This window comes from Mus musculus, chromosome 9 (assembly GCF_000001635.26).
Source record: "Mus musculus strain C57BL/6J chromosome 9, GRCm38.p6 C57BL/6J".
NCBI classification, from domain to species: Eukaryota; Metazoa; Chordata; class Mammalia; order Rodentia; family Muridae; genus Mus; species Mus musculus.
Genome location: NC_000075.6, coordinates 102,613,290 through 102,634,468, shown reverse-complemented (window position 1 = coordinate 102,634,468; position 21,179 = coordinate 102,613,290). Strand labels below are relative to the sequence as shown.

The window sequence follows — 21,179 nt, the reverse complement described above, 5'->3', positions numbered from 1 at the left end:
CCAAAGTAGCTGGGCAGTATTAAACTTTGACAGAAGCAAAACTGGAGCCAAAGGCAAACGTTTAATCGACGGTGTTCAAACGCAAGTGTGTGCATCACCTGCCGCAGGCTTCCAGAGCCGCGGTCTACATTCCTGGGAAGTCTCAGTTTCTCACTCAGAATGTTTTCATGCTGTGCTTTGTTGGTTAAACAAAACAGCAAAACAAAACGAAAACCAAGTGGGCATATGCTTTTGAGTGTTGATTTATTGCTAAAGATCTGCATTTGGCGACAGGAAACATTTTTATCCCCATATGTTTGAAAACTCCGTCCGTGGGAAGGAGCCCGGCATCAGTTTCCAGCGGGTGGGACGTTCTCGTGGAGGCCCTGTAAGGCCAGGTCTGTCCACTTCATCTCCTGTTCTTTCACAGACTCTGTGGTGCCTCCGTTGTCTTGCTCGGGCTCAGGAAGCTCACTCTGGAAGGGAAGCACAGCCGTAACGACCATCAGGAAGTGTCTTTTCTATCCTTGAGATGGGTCTCAGGTAGCCTAGGCTGGCCCCAAATCTTGAACTGTGTTTCTGCGCGGCCGGGGACTGCGCTCAGGGCCCTGCTGAGATACACTAGCACTCTCTCACTGAGCCACACTCTCAGCCGATCACCCCCAAGTCTCTTTCCCATCCTCCTTTGCCTCCCAGGAGCTGGGATTATAGGTGTGGACCTGGTCCTGCAGTTACTTCTGAAAACACAAAGGCATTAGGAAAGAAAGCCTCCGAGGGCCTGGGAACAGCCAGCAAAGCTGATATGATGCTCTAAAGAGAGAGCCTAAACAAACAGATGGATAGAAAATATCAGAGGTCTGTTCAGTGCGGCTTGCTTGGAAGCCTCATGGGAATGCTGGCCCTGTGACTCTGGTTTTCTTATAAAAGGCAGTGGGGCAGGAGGGCTAAGGGCAGAGACTGGAGGCCCAGACAGCCTTCATTTGCTGGCTTATTGGGTTGATGAGGTAATTCAAACCCTTGGGGGCTTTTGTTTCCACTCTCAAAAATTGGAGAAAAAAAAAAAAGAGCTTTTTTTTTCACCCCCATGTCTCTGCCTTGGGGACGGGGAGAGTAAGGACATTAGATCCAGTGCATGCTGTGAGGGTACTCAGTACTCTAGGGCACACACTGCTGAGTGGCTGAGAACACTGACAAGAACCAATGCTAAACCTATTGAAAAATGCTTTAAGGGCCAATCTGATTTGCTGATATGTTCTCAAATACAGGAATTGTATCAAGAAGAAAAAATGCTGCAACAAAATGCTTTCTTTAGTGACAATATGGGCTGGATAATGGACACTGACAATGTAACAGGTGAGAGCTCCCCCTAGTGGAAAGCACAGTAAAGACTAGCTCACACCCCAAGAGCCATTTTCTTACAGAGATAAGCCATGGCTCCAGAGTTCACCACATGTATTTCTGTGCAATTCCCTGAACTTACACTTTGTGTTAGAAAACTGATGCTTTCATATTCAAAGTTAGGATTTCTCACTTATATTTATACTATGTGGAGGTATTTTTATTTTTAAAATTATGTTCAACATATGGAACATGATACTTGGCTACAATATGTACAGATGTATTTGAAGCAGGTCCAGTAAAGTGGTTCAGTGGGTAAAGGCACTGCAGACAACGCTGAGTTCTACATGTGTGTCATGGCACACAGGTACACACATACAGGAAAACCCCAATGTGTTTGCACAACATGCGTCTGCTATGCCGAAAGTAAAGTGAGATTCAACATTCTGTAAACAGAGCCAGAGAACTGTCATTCTCTAGTCCGTTTAGAAATCTGACCTTAATAACTATCTACAGGTCACAAAAAATAAACAGGCCTTTGATTAAGAACGACTTAATGTCATGCTCTCTAATGGCATACTAGGCTTCCTAAAATGATGTATCGTTTGCTTGGTGACTATTAATTCTTGCGATGAATACTACCATGTAAAACTAGACAAAACATGCCCACCCAACACAAAATACCATACGCACAATATCCACAGGGACAAATTCACCAACAGCTGCAGCTGTCTGCAGCTGTTCCTGCCAAGCCGCAGAGTCTAACCCTGACTGTGCCTTTGGATTGGCCACAGACTTGCCCATCTCAGCAGAATGCAGCTGTGGGGCAGTTCTGGGCCTGAGCCCTAAGTGCTCTGCACTTCCCTGTTGCTGCTGAACCTGAGGCTGAGGTCCCAGAGGACCTGCAGGGTGGTGTGTGCCAAGTGCCAGGCACCCTACTTCCTGGAGACATCCTGTTAACTGGCAGAGGGGCTCCAGCTAGTCTGCTGCCTGACACTGCAGCACCAGCAAGCCTAGGATTAGTTGGCTGAACTGGTGTGGACCAGACCTCCCCAATAAGAAATAAAATTATGACCAAACAGTTGTTATTGTAAGCCATTAAGTTTCAGGATAATTTGTTATGCAGCAAAAGCTAACTGACAGACACATTCCTTTAGAATCACAACACTGTGTGGATGGACCACAGGATCAGGTTACCATGGCACCAGGAAGTCAGCAGAGGGACCTCCCCCTTCATTCCCTACCATGTAAGTGTTCCTTAGGTCTTGCTGTACGGAGCTCAGCAAGTCACAGCACTTTTCCTGGTGCTGTTGTGGTTTTCCTCCCTTGCCTAGATCACTGCACTGCAGTCACATGATGTCCCCTGGCCCTTTCTTCTATCAGGCTGTCTGTCAATGTTACAGACCCCACTTTCTGAAAGACAAATGTGAGCTATGGCAGCTTCCCTCCACAGACCTTTCATCCCTAGATACCTAGAGAAGGAGGTCGAAGTGGGGCACAAACATTTTCTCAAAAACTATGCCCAACTTTCTGCCTCCTAATTACTAAGGTAATTGCTGCCCACTGCTTCACCATCTCCCAACGTGTTTCAAACCCTGGGCCTGCTACACTCTTCTTTGCTACAGTACCCTGTCTAGCACCATGAACCATCTGATTCTTTCTTAAGCATTACATCTTCTCTGCATTTCTACTGCATGCCAGGCCTCCAGCCATTCTCCACTTGCTTATCCTTCCCTCCTGCTTGGTAGTGTCATTAGTTAGTCACCTACCTCTCTTGATCCCTGGCTCCAAACAGGAACTTTATCTTATGCTCATATACCCTTAGGGCACACAGTAGACTTTGGAGAAGTGATTGTTGGATGGATGGATGGACGGATGGATGGGTGGACAGATGAAAGCTTACAGACTTTGAGCTTTGCTTATGAAATCTGACATACTAGTCACTAGACTTGAGGTAAGTGTACTTCTCTAATCCTACTCTTTTCCTGCCAAACGGAGACACTACCACCTCCCCTGTATGGCTGTCTTAAGGATTACAGATAATGCAAGCCTTAATTTCAGTCTATGGCTTAAAACTGGTAATAAATTGTAGCTATGATTCTTATTATTTTATTGTCCTGAACTTGAACTAAGCTGCGACTTGAATATCCACTGAACACATCCCACCTCTTACTCTTGAAAGAGAGTGCCGGTGAGTGAGCGAGTGGAGTCTGTTCTTTGTAAAACAGCAGTGCAGGTGATGCTCCTGGAAGTCATGCTGTGTTAGCTGCTCTTCCAGAGCGTGTGTCACACTGTACAGAGAAAGTCCCCAGACTCTGTTTGCCTTGTTCTTTGTTAGGCCTTTGTAACATCAATGAGTTTTTGTTTTTTTTTTTAAATCTACATAAGCAAAAGTGGGGGGTTACTTATTACAGAAGGTTCAACAACAGCCTTTTAAGGGAGTTTCCTAGAGATCAGCAAAGAAAAGGTTTACTGAGAGCTTGTATGTCTACAGGCCAAAGAAGAAAGGCAAGGTTGCCTGTAAGCAGCTGGCTGTGTGCCTGCATCAGAGGGGCTGAGAGACGGCTCAGTGGTTAAGGGCTCTACTGCTTTTGCAGAGGACACTGTTTGGTTTTCAGCACTCATGTTGGGTGGTTCACAACTGCCTTTAATTCCAGCTCCAAGGGACCCAACACCCTCTTCTGGCCTCTGAGGGCACCTGTACTCACACGCTCCTCCACTGTATCCCAGACCCTCACACATACACAAATGGAAATAAATCCTAAGGGCTGGGGGGATGGCTCAGTGGTAAGATCACCGACTCTTCTTTTAGAGGATCCAAGCTTTGTTCCAGCACCTGTGTTGGGTGATCTCTAACTACCTGTAAGTCCAGCTCCAGGGAATTTGATGCCTTCTTCTGTCACCCTCCCCATCTGCACATGGGTGGCAGACATTCTCACACTATACATACATACATACATACATACATACATAAATATATACATACACACACACACAAATAAAAACAACAAAAACAAAAAAAACCCACAAAGACTGGTAAGCCAGCAATGCTCCTTGCTCCTGGGTGTGATGTGCTAAACTCACACTTGGCATCCCTCTGGGCTTTTGTGGCTCCAAAAATCCGGGTATACTCCAGCCCTGGTATGACCTGTATTGAAGCTAGTTACACCAGGCAGTAGGATTTCTGGGCCTTAGCATTTCACTTCCCACCAACCTCCACTAAGTCTCACCACATTTTCTCCTGAGCTCGAATCACAACCTACCAGTGGAATGGCGACATCCTCATATGGCAGCTTATCTTCCCGCCAAGCATCATCAATCAGGTCCAAGATCCTTCCATCTCGCTGTACCTCACTGTCCATCCTCCTGCAGCTTTGATCTTGTCAGGCCTGTAAGCCAAAGAGGTCTTTTTTTTTTTTTTTCTAACACAGTGAAGGTATAGTATAATCCAGGACTAGGATTCCTCATACTTCCACCTTGAAACTGGTTTTGTTGCTGTGCTTAACATTACCCCAGGAAAGGCCCATCTTGTATGTGTCAGATGACAACATAAAGACTCCAGTTCTCTCCTCACCTCAGCTGACATGCTTGATCAACACACCAGGCTGCTAGTGGAACCAGAGAGCAACACAGGTCTTCAGAATAAGGTCCTAGAAGACACTGCGTGGAAATGTAACTTTCTTTTATCTTTACCATCTTATACAATCACCCTTCCCTGCTTGTGATGTCTTTGACGAGTCTCTGACTTGACTCAGACCGACTTACCTGAGTGTCAGCTCCTGCTCTTGAAGCCCTCCCCTACGATTTGGCACAAGTCTCCACCCGTCTTGGCCCAAACATTGGCAGTCTAAAGGCACAGGAGCTAAGGGAACAGCTGGGTGACACTGAGCTGGGATGTGTGAAGTGACCAACCATAGGCCAGCTGCTAACTCTCAGGGCAGGAACAACGTGGCCAGCAGGGCTTACCCAGGAAACCACTTCCTTTCTTAAACAGCATCCAGACTGAACTCAACAGAACTATCCAAGATCAACGGTGGCAGCTCCAGGTTCTCTATCCCTCTGGGCGTCCTCCTTTTTGTTTGTTTTTTTGAGAGTCTCAAACTCTCTATAGCCAAAAGCAGCCTTAAGCTTCCAATCTTCCTGCCTCCACCAATGGGATTGCAGGCCTGTGCCACCGGCTCTGGTTACAGAACCAGGGTGTTGTGTATACTACAGTTAAGCACACTGCCAACCGACCTCCATCCCCAGCTGAGGGGGCCCTGCAGGAGTCCAGGGAGGGAAGCAAACTGTCAGGTGAGAATGAAAACTGGGTTCAGACTGACTTTATCAGTCTTGCTTAGACTTGGGGGGTCTGATGCTAGGCGGTTTACTCCGAACAAACTTAAACATAGTATGATTTGGAAGAAAGTTTCCTGGTGTAATAACAGTTTCTGGTGCACAGGGAGGTGCAATTACATTGAAACTCGACTTAGGGTATGTTATTTCTTCCAAGACGATGGGTTCTAGAGATAGGTTACCTGTACTAGCTTAAGGGTCTAAGGAAGGTCATACAATAACATAGACATCATCTGGTCTCTTAGCTACTTCTGGAGCTTAGGGAACCCCTGCTTATCAGGGTCATTTAAATTACTAGCCACCCTCGGTCCTGGTTGTAGGTTGATGTGGCCTGGCCCAACAGATAACGCAGATCACCAGGCTGTCAATCACTTCCAATTCCCAGCTTTGTGGACTGAACAAGTTTTATATCTCTCACATTGGAAGAACAATCCTGCATGCTTAACATCTCGGCCTCCCTGGATATGTGAGGGTGCAAGAACTTTTGTGCTGTGATCCCAACACCCAGCCTACTTCCTTCTTGAAAGAAACAATGTATATGTGTAAGTTCGTGTGGAAGTCAAAGGACAACTTGGGGATTTTGGTTCTCTTCTTCCACCAGGCGGGTCCCAGAGATTGTACTCAGGTTGCCAGGCTTGGCAGCAAGCGCCTTTAAGCCACTAAACCATCTTGCTGGCTCTCTTCAGTGCCTGGTCCAAGTGCTCAGGATGCTTGCTAAGCTCCCAGACCACAGATTGTTCCACATTTTTCTCCTGAAACTGTTGCAGTCTAACTCAGTCATCAAGCAGTGCTTTTGGGTTTCTGGCTTCCAAGTTTGTTCCTTATCACAAACACACCCTACTGTGCTCCCTGCCACAAAGTGGCAACCCAAGGAAAGGTCTTGTGAGGATTAGTACCAGTGGCTCTCTCAGGAACTGTTCTGTTTCCGAGAGAAGGGAGACTCATACAAGAAACAAACTGTGCTACGCGGCTATGTGCTTGCCTCCAACAGAATAAAGGCAAGCAAGCTAGCGCTATCTACCTAGTCTGTAGGAGGGAAAGGGCTTTTTACTTTAAAAAATTAAACAACCTGGGGCCTGGGAGGAGGTTCAGTGGAGTGAAGTGCTTGCTGTGCAAGCAAAAAGACCTGAATTCAGATTCCTGGCACCCGCAGAAAAAGCCTGGCACGATGGCACACTTGTGTTCTCTGGGAAGCTGCCAGGCCAGGCAGTTTAACTGAATCAGAAAGCTCCAGGTTTAAGATTCAAAGTAATAAAGGAAGACACTGATGTTGACCTCTGGCCTCTACACTCATCTACAACTCCACCTGTACGCAGAAATCTCCCCCACCACCACAACTTTCGTGTACGCGTATACACACACACACACACTGAAGCTCCCTCTGCCACGTTAAAACCAGGTGATAACTTAGCAGTTTTCCTCAGACATAACCAGACCCTAGCTAGTGGATAACGCAAAGCCAGCTGAAGGGCCACTTCTAATCACCCCTCAGGGTTTGACAAGCCTTTTGTTTTTGTAGCTGAGCCTTGGGCTGCATTTCACACCTTCTGGTGCTGACTTTCCCAGTCCCTATGGATTGCACCTTTTTCTAAAGTGCTCTGACTTTCTCTCCAGCTTTTCAGCAGGCTCTGTCCTTGAATGCTTTGCTGCTTGCCTCAAATGATCTATGAAACAAGTCAGGTCAGCTTTGTGACTGACTGGCAGGGTACTACTGTCTCCAGCGGTAATGTAAGGATACCCAGTCTTTCCACAAGTTCGCCTCAATACTTTGTAACATGACTCTCTTCTACATGCTTAGAAACTAGCACGCTTTTCACCCACCCCCGTCCCTCATCACTTATGCTTGGCCGTCCTTCCAAACACATCTATTTTCCTGGGTCAGGTGCTCGGGTGCTCACCCTTTACGTAAACAGAAAGTTCCCCCGCTCCGGATACCAGATAATATCAAACTCTCAGCTCTCAGATTGTTTCCTTTAGACCCCAGGCTGAGTGCAGTCCCAAGGGTCCATTCCTTCACCAGTCCCCTAGATCTCTGGGCACAATACGTGACAACAGGAGGAAAGCTTGTCACATTGCCCGGATATCTCTTTCTAGACATTAGATGCGTACGTCCTATGAGACATACACACCTTTCATGCACACAGCTTTGTAAATGTATTTCTAAGCTACGAGCACGGCGCCTACACTAAAATGGCCCTCGGAGGCCACCATCCTGGGACACTACAGTCACCCGCTGCAGCGACTTCCGGTTCGAGGGGTGGGAGGATACTACATGCGGAAGTGCAAGGGGGGAGGTCGAGCGTCGCCATGGGGGCTCCGTTCCACTCCGCACAGCGTGCAGTAAAGAAGTGGCTCTGAAGCTCGGTTGAAAGTACCGGCCCGCGCCTCTGGAAGCGGTAGACGCCGGAGTTCGAGGGCGAACGCTTGGCCACCCTCGGAAACCCGGGCCGCGGGCGCGAAAAACCCTTACCCACTGCGCGCGCGTCGGCTTCCTCCCGGCCCCGCCCTTCTTCTGGGTCACGTGACTCGCGGCGCTCTCAAGCCCCGGATGTGGGTGAGTCCAAGCGCTGCGGCAGGGGGCGGGACGGACAGCGATTTGTTGTGACTTGCGCGCATCCCCGGCCGGAGGAACGGCGGGCAGGCCCGGGGGCGCGCTCCGCCGGAGGCGCGCTCTGCCGGGGGCGCGCTCTGTAACCGACCGCATGCCCCAAAGACGGGCGAGCTGCGGCTAACTGTGGTGCGGTCTCGGCCCTGGCCACGGTGGTGCCGCTAGGCTCCAGGCCTCATGGCCCGCGGCCGCAGCTCGTTGCGGCCCACCTGCCGCGGGGCTTTCCAATGCCGGGTTGCGGCTGCCCGGTCGTCGCGCCCCTGGGTTCCTCCTCCTCCCTATGGGACTCTGGGCTGGCCGGCCAGGTGCTTCGGCCTGCGGGAGGGCGGGCTGCGGGCTGTGGGCTGCATGGCTCCCGGGAAGGGACCCGGCTGCTGCTGCTGCCGCCGGTGTAGGACCAGGCCTTAGCGTTAGCCGCCCAGCGGGAAGCCCGCAGGGTTCCTTGGTGATGTTAGTATGAGAGGTGCGGAAATGTGGCGGGAACCCCTGATGGCAGGGGAATTGCAGATGGCTTCACGCTTTCAAGTCAAGCATAGGAAACAAGATTGGTGGAGTGAAAGTTTGGAAAGGGGAATTCCACAACAGCGCTTTCACGCGGAGACACTTGACAGTGAATGGGCTTTTGTCCTTTACAAAATCGTGGAGTTAGTGCATTCTGATGTCAGACCTAGTTTTCATTTACAGACTGTAGACTTGTTGCCAAAAGTGCTCCCCATTCTCCCCAACTAGCGCTGGCTCTCCTTTGTAGCTATGATCTGGAACTTGCAGTGTAGACCAGGCTGGCCTCAAACTCAGAGATGGGCCTACCTATGTCTCCTAATTAAGGATCCGCGCCACCTCGCCTGGCTTTCTTGAGGCCAATTTAGAGTTTCAAAAATGTATTACTTTATTATAGCTCTTTGTACAACTCGAATATTTGTATTTTATATTTTGTATGTAAGTCAGAGATCAATGGCTATAGTTATCTTTAGCTTTTTACACTTTTTTTTTTTGTTTTGTTTTTCGAGACAGGGTTTCTCTGTGTAGCCCTGGCTGTTCTGGAACTCACTCTGTAGACCAGGCTGTCCTCGAACTCAGAAATCCGCCTGCCTCTGCCTCCCGAGTGCTGGGATTAAAGGCGTGCGCCACCACGCCCGGCTTTTACACTTATTCTTAAAGGCTGCAGCTTAACGATATGATGAAACGAATTATCTTATTTGGAATGCAGCGCCATTTTTAGGTTAATTTTTGTCCCGTGCTCTCTGTCTTTTACTGTGTCGTCCTCAGTGGTCAGTATAGTAAAGGAGGCTGCGAAACTAAAGAGGGTTAGAGACTTAAACCACAGACACATGTCCCTTTAAAATGTGTATATGCTGAAGTTTCAGAAACAATGGAGATATTGTTAATCATGCTGCTGCTGCTTCCTCCCGTGGAGCGGTAGGGACCGGTTACTTAGGCTTTCCTGTACTGTGTGGTGGCTGATGGTGACAGCATTAGTCCACACTGTCATAGCTTAAGGTGCTCCCCATGCCAAAGGCTAGAGTTGCTTTTTTAAGTTTTACAAAAACCACAGTACTATTTTTACATCAGTACAAATTTATAAAAAGCACACAGTGTCAGTGTCCGGTGAGTTCAGGTTCTTCAGCTATTCCATATGTGCTTGTAATACCAAAGTTGTAGACTTGTAGACCAAAGTCCTACAGAGAACTGTCAGCTGCATTCGGTTGCTAGGCCTTCAAAACCCTCTAATCAATAATCAAAACCCTCAATTTCTTTCTTTCATATATATACATATATATTATATACATGTATTATATGTGTATATATGATATTTTCTTTATTTACATTTCAAATGTTATCCCCTTTCCTAGTTTCCCCTCTGAAAATCCCCTATTTCTCCCCCCCCCCCAAGCAGGTTCTTACCTCCCGTTTCTTTATCACTCAGGTTTAGCTGGTTGTATATATTTTTGAATTTATGCCTCTACCTCTTCTATGACCTCTCCTTCACTGGCTAAATCTTGAACTACACTATCCAGTGTGGCAGTCATCAGCCAGCCCTGACATTTTAAATGAACTGTTTGGTTCCCCAGATGCATTAGCCACATTGGAAATGCCCAGCACACACAGGCTGCCTAGTGGCTATTGTCTGATTAATACTGATAAGATGTTTCCATAATTACAGAAAGTTCTGTTGCAATACAATGATCTTTTGAAATACAGTGTTAGATTCAGCCTTGATTTTTGATGGCAGGTACAAGAAAACTCAAAGGTATAGGTTTTATATTATAAAAATTATCTGTTGCGTTCATTGTCAGGGAGACTTGTAATGTCTGAGTCACCCCACTAGGGATGTTAGAATTAAGCTGTGTATGTCGGGGTTCCTGTGCTGTTTGCTCAGTTGAGCCACCATGAAATTGCCCAAGAGCCTTTGGTCAATAGGGAGCTCTTCATGGCTAATAGTGCCTGGGCCGATTACTGAGTGAGAGCCACCGTGGTGCTTTCTAGTGGCGTCATGTGCCCAGTGCTGCTTAGCTGGCACTCTTATGATGAACTTGCCTTCCGCAGCTGACTATCCTGAAGTACAGTTTGTACAGGAATGGCAAGCAAAATGCTTAACTCCGTTCCTTTCTTTTCAGACTACAGCAATGAATTGGTGGCCTAGCAACCTCCAAAGGTAACCCAAGGGCTCCACCTTAAAACAAACAGATAGACTTGAATGTGTTTAAATCTGTGACGTAGCAACCTCCAAAAGTAACCCAAGGGCTTTATCTTAAAAACCAACCAACCAACCAACCAATAGGCTTCTATGTGTTTACATTGTTTGAACATATAACAATTTTTTAAAAAGATTTATTTATTATATGTAAGTACACTGTAGCTGTCTTCAGACACTACAGAAGAGGGCATCAGATCTCATCACAGATGGCTGTGAGCCACCATGTGGTTGCTGGAAATTGAACTCACGACCTTCAGAAGAGCAGTCAGCACTCTTAATCGCTGAGCCATCTCTCCAGCCCCAACATTTTTTTGATACCTGAAATTGTATCATTTCCTCCTAGTTTTGCTTTAGCTGGGTTTTTTTGTAGTCAAGGATGACCTTGAACTTAAGATCTTCCTGCTTCACCTCCCCAGTGCTAGGATCCCGGTCAGTGCTGCTGCTTTCCTCTCTGTGTGGTAGTTAGAAAGCACTGTCATCGTCCCTGTAAAAGAGCAAACCTGCTCTGTAGAAAGTTAGCTTTATCCCTGACTCCCCCACCTGATCACTTCCCTCCGTAAAGGCAGTAGTTCTCAGTTTGTTCTTCAGTAAATAAGCACCCAAAGGCGAACACACTTCTTCTTCTTGCTTTGTAGCTGTTTTCACCTTATCACAGGCCCCTCCACAGATGTATGCTCTTTTGACAGCTTCCTAGTATTCCCTCAGTGAATGAGGGCCCTGTTGGCCCTATGTTAGTATTTGACCTTAGTGCTAAGCGGTGGCAGATCATCAAACACTTTTTGCTTAAGTCTGTATTGAGTATTAGGAACACAGAATTCTCAGCCACAGTCACGTGGCACCATCAAAGAGGAAACAAGACTTATTGAGTAAATGCAGGCCATGTTGGTTAGGGACAGAGTCACTGATGTGGCTGTGATAAATATCTACAGGAAATCTCAGTCCTCCCTGTGTATTGGATCCTAGAGAAGGGTAGAGTGTTTAAGTTAAAGAAACACACTCCACATTAGCCGACGTTTTTCAAGGCATGTTACTGGTCATCTGTGCCTGTTTTAAACTAGAATTCCTTTGTCTCAATACTAGGATTTAAGTTTTGAGCTTTTCTTATAGCTGAGTAGTTTTATCACAGTGCTGCTGCCACCTAGTGGTGATTAGGCAATATGCTTCAGCTTTATTCTGTTGCCCTCTGAGATCCTGTTAACCATAAGAAGGCAGTGTTAACCAAAAGATGGCACATTGCTTGGGTCTGGAGGGTCACATTATCTGGGTTTGAACTTAAGGAATATAACCTATAGCTTTTTATAATCAAGCCGTTCTCCCTGTTTCATCAAAGGGGTAGCACCTGCCTTTTACAAGGAAGATAGAACGTGTAAGAGGCAGGTAGATAAAGTGAACATTCACTAAAGTTTAGCATATATTATACACGTTGTTAGTTATTAAATAGTGTCATACATAAATGCCAAGAAATTATATATTATTAAATAATCACTGTTTAAGAATGGCATGACCTGCTGGGCGGTGGTGGCGCACGCCTTTAATCCCAGCACTTGGGAGGCAGAGAGGCAGGTGGGTTTCTGAGTTCGAGGCCAGCCTGATCTACAGAGTGAGTTCCAGGACAGCCAGGGCTACACAAAGAAACTCTATCTCAAAAAAAAAACCAAAAAACAAAAAACAAAAAAGGCATGACCTAAAGAGGTGTATTTTTAGTAGGAATTATTTTGAGAAATAATTATAAAAAAGATGAAATAAAGACCTTGGCAGTTACTATTCATACCCTTCATTTTGCAGATGGAAAAGCCGAAGTTCGAGGACACAGAGCTGGTTAGTTGCAGAGCAGAATTGTTTTCTGGGCGTCTGTCTAGTGTTGGCTCAACTGCTTCCCAGTTCTGGAGCAGAGCAAAGGCTGGGTTGGGTTGCTCTGTAATTTGACCCTTACTGTGGTTTAGAAGGAAGTGTAGTAAAACGTGGAGTCCTCTCCGTTAGGATTTTACTCTGGGTCATGGTGAGCTCTATCAGGAACACTGGTTGGAGGAAAGAGCCTTAGCCACCCTGTGCAAGAAGAGCCAGCAGTCCTTGCTAGGACATGTAGAGATAGGTGCAGTTACAACACACTAGCTGTCCCTCTGGTCTTCTCAGCCTTTCTGTGTCTCTAGAATCATCTGTGTGTCTTCTGTCTGTGCATTCATTGCCAGGGGATGTTGACCATTTTGTTTCTTTTTTAGTCCCACATTGGGCTATTTCTTGGTAAGGAGTATGTCTTTTATTATTATGTAGAGGGCTGTTTGTACAACACTAAACTGTTCAATAAGGTAATCTACTTCTCAGAGAAGTAGATTACTTCTGGAAAAGCATTAGGACAGAGGGACCCAATCTCTACATCGCAACTTTTGGCCTTGTCTTTAATTCAGAATTAAATTGAAACTTTGAAAACTGAGGAAAAAGGACTGTTTCTTTTTTCTTTTTAAATTTTATTTTATGTACATGAGAGTTTTGCTTACATGTTTATCTCTGCACTATAAACGTAACTTGTGATCCCCTGAAACTAAGTTTATGGAGAGTTATGAGCTGTCATATGGGTGCTGGGAATCAAACCTGGGTCCTCTGCAAGAATAACAGGCCTTCTTTCCAGCCTACTGGGGCGCTTTCTTCAGAATGAAAGATGGTCTCTGAAAGAACACATTGAGGATTTCTGAAGAAGAGAAATTTATCATACAACTCTCGATACTTATGAGTTTAAGGGTTATTCTTTCTTTATGGTGTGAATTTCTCTGTTTAGGCAGTCTTTTCTGTCTCCTTTCATTTTCCTTCGAGATCCTTCTTGGCAGTCCTGCATCTGTGAGCAGTTTGCTTAAGGGATGATGAAGTTTCCCAAGGCATGCAGCAGTGCCCTGTTAAAATCTGGTCTCAGCTCTGGACCTCAGAGATGAGTGACATTGGTTTTCTGTCACTGAGAAACCAATAGCTTAGAAAGAAGGAGGAATATACTAAACCTTTATTTTCCAGTTCTATATAATTTGGCATGAAGAGTGGGGGACATGTCAGCAGCAGTAATTGTTGTGTTAGTGAGAAGTGCTGCTTTCCCTTCAGCAGTGGTCCTGGGTGATTCCTCTCAATGTGTAGCAGGGTTTGTGTTAATGTCCCTTGAGAGAAAATAACTTTTCACCCTGACATTCTTTAAGAACTAAGCATTAGAGGGGCTAGAAGGAGGGCTCAGACAGTAAGAGCATATACTATTCTTGAAGAGAACCAGAATTTGGTTCCTAGATCTACATCTGGTGGCTCCATTGCCTCTGGCTTCCATGGACCATACTTAAAAAATAAGTCTTGACTACAACAATAGAAGGAAAGCCAGGCCTGGTGGCAAACACCTTTAATTCTATCACTCAGAAGGCAGCTGGACATCTCTGACTTCAAAGCCAGCCTGGTCTACATGCATAACTGGTTCTAGACCAGCCAGGGCTACATAGTGAGACATATTGTGTCTAAAAAATTAAGTTAAACAATTAAAAAAAAAAGCATAGAGTAATGTGATGTTTCATTGGTTTTGTAGGATAGTTTCAGCAGCAGTTAGGATTTTGTTTGCTTTTGGAATGTATTTGGTGCTAGCATTGCTAAATGATAATCCTTGCTTCTACAGACTTCTTAGGCTGCTTTGTATTTCTCACTGTGATTGCTTTTACTCACCCTAACTTGGAATCCTGGAATTCAGAACAGTAATTTTTCTCACTCCTCTTTTCTTTTTCTTTTTTCCCCTAGTTGCCAAAACAAAGAGGATTTAGAGATGGAGGCTTTGTTGGAAGGAATACAAAATCGGGGGCATAGTGGGTAAGTTTGCCTTTGACTGTGAGCTCATTGCAGTTTAAAAACCTACCTGGGTTCTGTTAGACTAAAGCTAAGCTGAGCTAAGGCACATTTGTGGACAGCATCCCTCCGACATCAGTTGCCTTCTCTCAGCATTACTAGGGAGGACTGTGGCTCCTATCCTAGCTTGAGTTTTCCCCTTCAGCTCAGATGGGTATCAGTAGCTTGAGCAGTGAGGTAGGTTACAGTGTGTTCCAAATAACAGTTGGGAGAAATAACAGCAATAGATCTTGCTCAAGGGTGAGTTTCTTGAAACAGCTCTTCTTTGTTATCTTTTTTCCTGCATAATATAGCCTGTTTGCTACTAAGACTGTTCATTTTGGCTGAAAGAGCTGCAACACAGGCTTGCCTGGATTCTCCCAAAAGAATCCCTTAAATATCCCAGAAGATGTGGTTAGTAGCTCTGAAATCTCACTTTGCAAGCCAGATGTAAAGCATCCATCTGTGTTTCAGCAAGTGAGCCTGGTTTTAGGTTACTCATTAGAGGAGGGCAAAATATTGTGTGGAGTTAAGCAGCATAGCATATGACAGCAAAGGCCCAGGCACCCTGGGCTTGGCTTCTGTAATGTTTCAGTTCTCCAGATAGGTTTAGTCTGTGATATTTTTATCTGTGAACTAGGAGAAACCACTTGGGCATGAGCTGTGACTGGTCTGTTGGTGCTTGTAGGGGATTTTTGACATCCTGTGAAGCAGAACTGCAAGAGCTCATGAAACAGATCGATATAATGGTGGCTCATAAGAAGTCGGAGTGGGAGGGGCAGACGCACGCTCTGGAGACTTGCTTGGACATCCGTGATCGGGAGCTGAAGGCTCTGAGGAGTCAGCTGGACATGAAGCACAAAGAGGTAGAGCGGCTGCTTCACTTCTCTTGTTATCTTGACTCTGGCTTTAAATCATACATGGTTCCATACACCCATGTTCATGCATGTATATAATATACTTGGAGCAACCCATGTCCAAACCTTTAATCCATCTTTGTGGTAGTTTAATCTTTTATGCTAAAGGTGTTTCTTAAGTGTAAGCATTTGTTTACCAAGTTAGGTTTGTTTGTTTGTTTGTTTGGGGTGTGTGTGTGTGTGTATGTATGTATGTGTCTTCAAGACAGGGCTTCTCTGTAGCTCTGGCTGTTCTGGTACTTGCTCTGTAGACCAGGCTAACTTGGAACTCAGAGATCTGCCTGTCTCTGCCTCCTGAGTACTGAGATTAAAGGTGTGCGCCACAACCGCCCAATCTTATTCTAATTGTTACCTTTTCTTCTTTTTTTCTTTTCTCTTCTTTTCTTTTCTCTTCTTTTCTTTTCTTGTTTTAAGATTTATTTTATGTGAATGAGTATTTTGCCTGCATGCACACATATGTGCACCATATATATGCCTGATGTCACAGATTCTCTAGAACTGGAGTTAGAGACAGTTGTGAGCTGCCATGTGGAGTACTGGGAATCCAACCTGGGTCCTCTAGAGGAGCAGTCCGTGCTTCTAACCACTGAACCATTTCTCCAGTCCTCTTAGGGTTTCTTTTAGAAGACATTTTATTATGGAAGTATAAGAACATTAGTATTTGTTTCAGGGAGCATTTTACTTTGGAAACATATAATGCACACTGTATTTAAGAGAGTGTCAGTGGAGACCAGGGCGTGGCTTTGGTGGTTAAGTGCTTACTGTGCAGCTCTAAGACCCTGGGTTTGCATTCCCAGAGGTCATGTGATACAGCCAAGCATGGTGGTATTCATCTGCAACCCTAGCACACAAGAAAATGGGAGAAGGCTTGCATAATCTTTGCATAACTTTCATCATATTACATGTCCATATTAACATCACCAGGTTTATAGTATAGGTTTTGGCTTCACTTGTAAAGTTAGGTGACAGCAAAGTTGAAGATATAGGGACATGGTGTAGCAGTAGAGTGCTTGCTTAGTATGCTGAAAGCCTTAGGTTCAGTTCCAGCATTCTTCTACCCCTCTACCTCCCAATAAATGTAAAAGTTGAGCCCTTGCTTTTAACAGTCAGAGTTAAGCAGGTCAAGGCAGGAGAAGCAGCTCAGTGATGGAGTGTGCTTAGCATGCACACAGTCCCGGCCAGGACCACCAGCCTTGTAAGCAAAGTTAAGGAAACCCACTCAGACAGACCTTTTTTAAAATTAGGGAGAAGGAAAATCAAATCATTTCTAGTCTCACCACCACTAATATTGGTAGTGCTGGGGGGAGGTTTAAGACTAGCTCCTGACTTAGTCCTCATAACTTAGTGGTGCAGTAGAAGAAGAACACTGAATCCTGGAAGGGAAGCAGGAAGCAGTGTAGGTGGAAGCATTGTCTCTGAGTTTCTATACAGATTAGTCTGGGAAGAATACGAACTGTGGGTAAATGCTAACCCTAAGCCTCACGCTCGTTCTGCCAGACTTGCCTGCGTGGCACTTGCCCTTCTGAAGGCCAATATACTACCAGGACTGACAACACAAACTGTGATTTGGTTAGTGATGATACTGTATACATGTGTGAAATTTTCAAAGAGTTAAAAAGTTATCGCCCAGTGAGTGGTTGGCCATTTACACTTAGAGTCAAATAACACTTTAGTAATACCAGCTGTATTAGTTTAGATTTCTGTAAATGGTATTTGCTAATCTAGAGTTTAAAGTTTAGACAAATCTTTTAAAAGTTTTTTTTGAAGTTTTATTTTAAAAAAAGATTTATGTATTTATTTTATGTATATGAGTACACTGTTGCTGTTTTTAGACACACCATAAGAGGGCATTGTGAGCCACCATGTGGTTACTGGGAATTGAACTTAGGACCTCAGGAAGGGCAGCCAGCGCTCTTAACCATTGAGCCATCTCTCCAGCCCCTAGGCACATCTTTTAAGAACACAACTTACACAGAGACAGGAAGGTGATAAGGAAGCCCAGCAAATGATAGCCACGCTAGACTGCAAAGACGAAACAGTGTGGTGGGCTAGAGAAACAGGTCAGTGGGTAAGAGTACTGGCTGTTCTTTCAGAGGATCCAGGCTCCATTCTTAACACCCACGTGGTGGCTAACAGCTGTCTGTAGTCCCAGTCTCAGAACACACCTTCCTCTGGCCTCCATGGCACCAGGCATTCGATGTGGTACACAGATACACACAGGCCAAACACCCATGTGGCTCTCTGGGTCTTTACTGTTCCACTGCGCTTGCTTCTCTCGGGACCTTGTGAACTGTTCACACCAAGTCTAGACGTAGCAGGGTGAGGATGGGCGAAGTCAGCAGCTTCCTGTTGCTCACAGAGACAGAAACAGAGCTGTCTGCTTCCTTAGTAGGTTCCCAGTGACAGCTCCGGCTGCTTACTGCCGTAGTCTGCCCAGGAATGGGCCGTTATGGCTCTTCCTTCCATCTCCTCACTATGCTTTCCAAGGTCACTCTCCTCATCCACCCAGAAGTCTACTCTCAGATTGCACTTCTAGGAAACCTCAAAATAAGACCAAATAATATAGTAAGACAGTTTTAACCTTCCTTATAAATCTGTAAAAATTACCAGGGTTGTCAGTAGGAAATAATAAAGCCAGAGTCATGCTTGAGAGTTTTAACACATTTTTCTCAGTAACTGATGATGGAGAGCATTCATAAAGATACAGATTTGAACAGCATGATCAGCAAACTTGACCCAGTTTATAACTATAGAACTCAACACAAGAGAACTGCAGAGCATGCATTTCTTCTGCAGCACAAACTGAATGATTTCCAAAAATGGCTCTATCCTGGTCCATGAACAAAGTTTTGAAATCATAGATAAACTCTCTTAACATAGCAGAAGTAAGTTAGAAAAAGATAACCTTGAAAAAAATCTGTGTATTTGGAAATTAAATAAGTTATGAATGACCCAGAGAAGTCATAATAGAAATGGAAAATAGTTTGAATAGTCCCAGACCTCAACTCTGGAACTCTAATAATCCAACTGTAAGTAGCCATACAGCCTTAAAGTGTACCAAGCAGCACAGGCAGGAGATAGGGAGAAATTATGTCCATGGAACCTATAGAAGTAACACAGCTCTCTTGCTGTTGATAGAACAAGCGCACGGAAAGGCCATTTAAGGTAGAGTGCTGATCAGAATCAACTTGACCTAGTTAATCTTAAGTGTGTTCTTCTTAAGTGACTGGGACATTTTACTGCAGTCAGGCGGCTATCACCATAACCAGCAGATTAAGTTGTATATTTTTATAGCAAAGTAGATTTAAGCTAAGATTCAACACAATAAAAGACAACTTTTCAAGTACTTGGAAATTAAGCAATATACTTAATGACTGTTCTGCTTTTAGGTTGGAATATTGCATCAGCAGATAGAAGAACATGAGAAAACCAAGCAAGAAATGGCCATGGAGTACAAGGAGGAGTTACTGAAGCTGCAGGAGGAAGTGAGCCTTTCATTGTGTGCCGTGCCGTGAGGTGTAGTCGTTCTCTTTCTGTAACTCCTGACTGTTGTGTTGACAACTTGTTTCTGATTTCAGTGGTGAGAACTGCACAGCCTGTGTGATAGTCTGTGGGAAGAATGTGGTAGAAATATTTTTCTCTGACCTTGAATCTAGGTAAAGAATCTTGTCCAAGCATGTTTGCTAGTACCTAGGCCAGCAGTTAGCTGAGAGGAAAAGAATTGTTTATATAATATTGAAATCTTGATAACAGAACATTTAATTTTTTTTTCCAAGACAGGATTTCTCTATAGAGCCCTGGCTGTCTTGGAACTCACTCTGTAGACCAGACTGGCCTTGAACTCAGAAATCCGCCTGCCTTTGTCTCCCAAGTGCTGGGATTAAAGGCATGTGCCACCACTGCCTGGCAACATTTAATATTTTAATTTCTAAGTTTATATTGGAAGATACAAAGCACTTAGAAATATTTTGGGAGCCATGAGGTGCTGGTGCACGCCTTTAATCCCAGGACTTGAGAGGCAGAGGCAGATGGATCTCTGTGAATTAGAGGCCAGCCTGCCTGGTGAGTTCTATAATTGCCAGGACTACACAAGAAACCCTGTCTCTAAAAACCAAAAAGGAAGGAAGGAAGGAAGGAAGGAAGGAAGGAAGGAAGGAAGGAAGGAAGGAAGGAAGAAGAAGAAAGGAAAGGGAAGGAAAGGAAAGGGGAAAGGAAAGGAGAGAAAAAAAAGAGCTGCAAAAAGCAGGGGTCGTAAGATGGCTCATTGGGTAGAGGCACCTGCCACCCAACTTCATGCATGAATTTGATTCCAGGAACCTACATGGTGGGAGGAGAGACCCAGCTTCAGCAGACTGTCCTCTGACCTCCTCTTGCTGGGCTGAGATGCACACACACCTCCTCTCCTCTCTCCCCTAATAAAAAATAAAAATGTTTTCAAAACACTTTTTTAAGCAAGAAAATTGGGAGGCAAAGCTAGGTGAGAGTTGAGAGTGTACTGTTCGTGCAGAGGGCTCTGGGTCAGTTCCCAGTACCATGTTAGGAAGCTCAGAACACCTAGAATTCCAGCTAGAGGGCTCGGACATCCTCTCTGGCCTTCTTAGGCATCTATCTGCACTTGCATGCATATACCTACATAGAGAGAAACACACATAACTAGAAATTAAAAATAAAATCTTTAAAAAGAAAATTCTATTTTCATATTCAATGTAATTTTTAATATTGGGGAAATTACTTTTGTTTTGGCTTAAGTCAAAGTCTCCTACTGACCGTGCATCATCAGTGCCCTCAGGAGTATGTCTTGAGAACCACTGGCTCAGAGGGGAACAGTCACTGCTTCCTCTATTCTGTGGAGTGGGTCGTGGAGGGGCATCTATGAATGCATGACAATTGCCATTAAACTAAATTTTACTTTTTCTTTTCTGGACTGGAAATTTCATTACTTTTATAAATTTCATTTCTTTCTCTCACATACACATGCAAGCAGGCACATGCACTTTAAGACAAGGCAGCCCAGGCTGGCCTCAGGTTCTTCATGTGATTGAAGATGACCTTGCCCTTCTGTTTCTCCTGCCTTCACTTAGTTCTGTGATCACTGCACCAACTCCCACAGCCAGTCTGTGTGGAGCTTGGTCCAGCCCAGGGCCAGCGTTTTCCAGGTCAGCGCTCTACCAGCTGAGCTGTAGCCCAGCCTTGTCGTTTTTATGTCTTCTTTTATTTTGCTTTGCAGCTCTAACATGCTGCCAATCTATTTTCAATAGTGTAATTTAGCAGTGCTCTTGCTGTATAATCCCAATTCATCTGACCACTACAGTTTGCTAACTCTTAAATAACTGTTTTTACAGTTAAGCAGACTGAAGAGAAGCTATGAAAAGCTGCAGAAAAAGCAACTAAGAGAATTTAGAGGAAATACCAAAAGTTTTCGAGAGGATCGGTCTGAGATTGAGAGGCTAACTGGAAAAATAGAGGTATG

General features: G+C 45.0%; 2 protein-coding genes across 34 annotated transcripts in view; one reads left to right on the top strand and one right to left on the bottom strand.

Annotated features, from left to right (window-relative positions):
* Nucleotides 1–224: 224 nt before the first annotated feature.
* On the bottom strand, nucleotides 225–8,173 carry Anapc13 (anaphase promoting complex subunit 13). 3 transcript variants are annotated; one of them, NM_181394.3, is made up of 3 exons: nucleotides 8,123–8,173; nucleotides 4,581–4,706; nucleotides 225–455 (listed from the first exon to the last, which is right to left on the bottom strand). In NM_181394.3, exons 2-3 carry the CDS (start codon nucleotides 4,677–4,679, stop codon nucleotides 330–332), a joined length of 225 nt encoding a protein of 74 aa, NP_852059.1. In that variant the 5' UTR covers nucleotides 4,680–4,706; nucleotides 8,123–8,173; the 3' UTR covers nucleotides 225–329. The 3 variants fall into 3 exon arrangements, with proteins under 3 accessions (NP_852059.1, XP_006511870.1, XP_006511869.1); XM_006511807.4 differs by lacking the exon at nucleotides 8,123–8,173 and adding an exon at nucleotides 7,551–7,742; XM_006511806.3 differs by lacking the exon at nucleotides 8,123–8,173 and adding an exon at nucleotides 7,782–7,869 and having other exon boundaries at nucleotides 227–455.
* The window catches only part of Cep63 (centrosomal protein 63), a 39,987-nt gene continuing 26,712 nt past the window's right edge, over nucleotides 7,905–21,179 (top strand). For 5 of the 31 annotated variants that reach the window (XR_001778924.1, XR_001778922.1, XM_011242890.2 and 2 more), the window contains exons 1-6: nucleotides 8,572–10,913; nucleotides 12,741–12,773; nucleotides 14,709–14,777; nucleotides 15,433–15,658; nucleotides 19,099–19,194; nucleotides 21,052–21,174. Coding sequence is in view for 26 of the 31 variants with exons in the window: in XM_011242890.2 (XP_011241192.1) it covers nucleotides 10,783–10,913; nucleotides 12,741–12,773; nucleotides 14,709–14,777; nucleotides 15,433–15,658; nucleotides 19,099–19,194; nucleotides 21,052–21,174 (678 nt within the window). In the remaining 5 variants the exon portion in view is untranslated. The other 26 variants (XR_001778923.2, XM_017313411.2, XM_017313408.2 and 23 more) reach the window with 20 other exon arrangements.

What these genes read in the sequence shown, in the direction of transcription:
- Anapc13 (NM_181394.3), bottom strand. Translation starts at nt 4,679, where the DNA reads ATGGACAGTGAGGTACAGCGAGATGGAAGGATCTTGGACCTGATTGAT. An exon ending in AGGATGTCGCCATTCCACTG is followed by an intron (nt 456 to 4,580) that starts GTAGGTTGTGAT and finishes CTTCCCTTCCAG; the next exon opens with AGTGAGCTTCCTGAGCCCGA.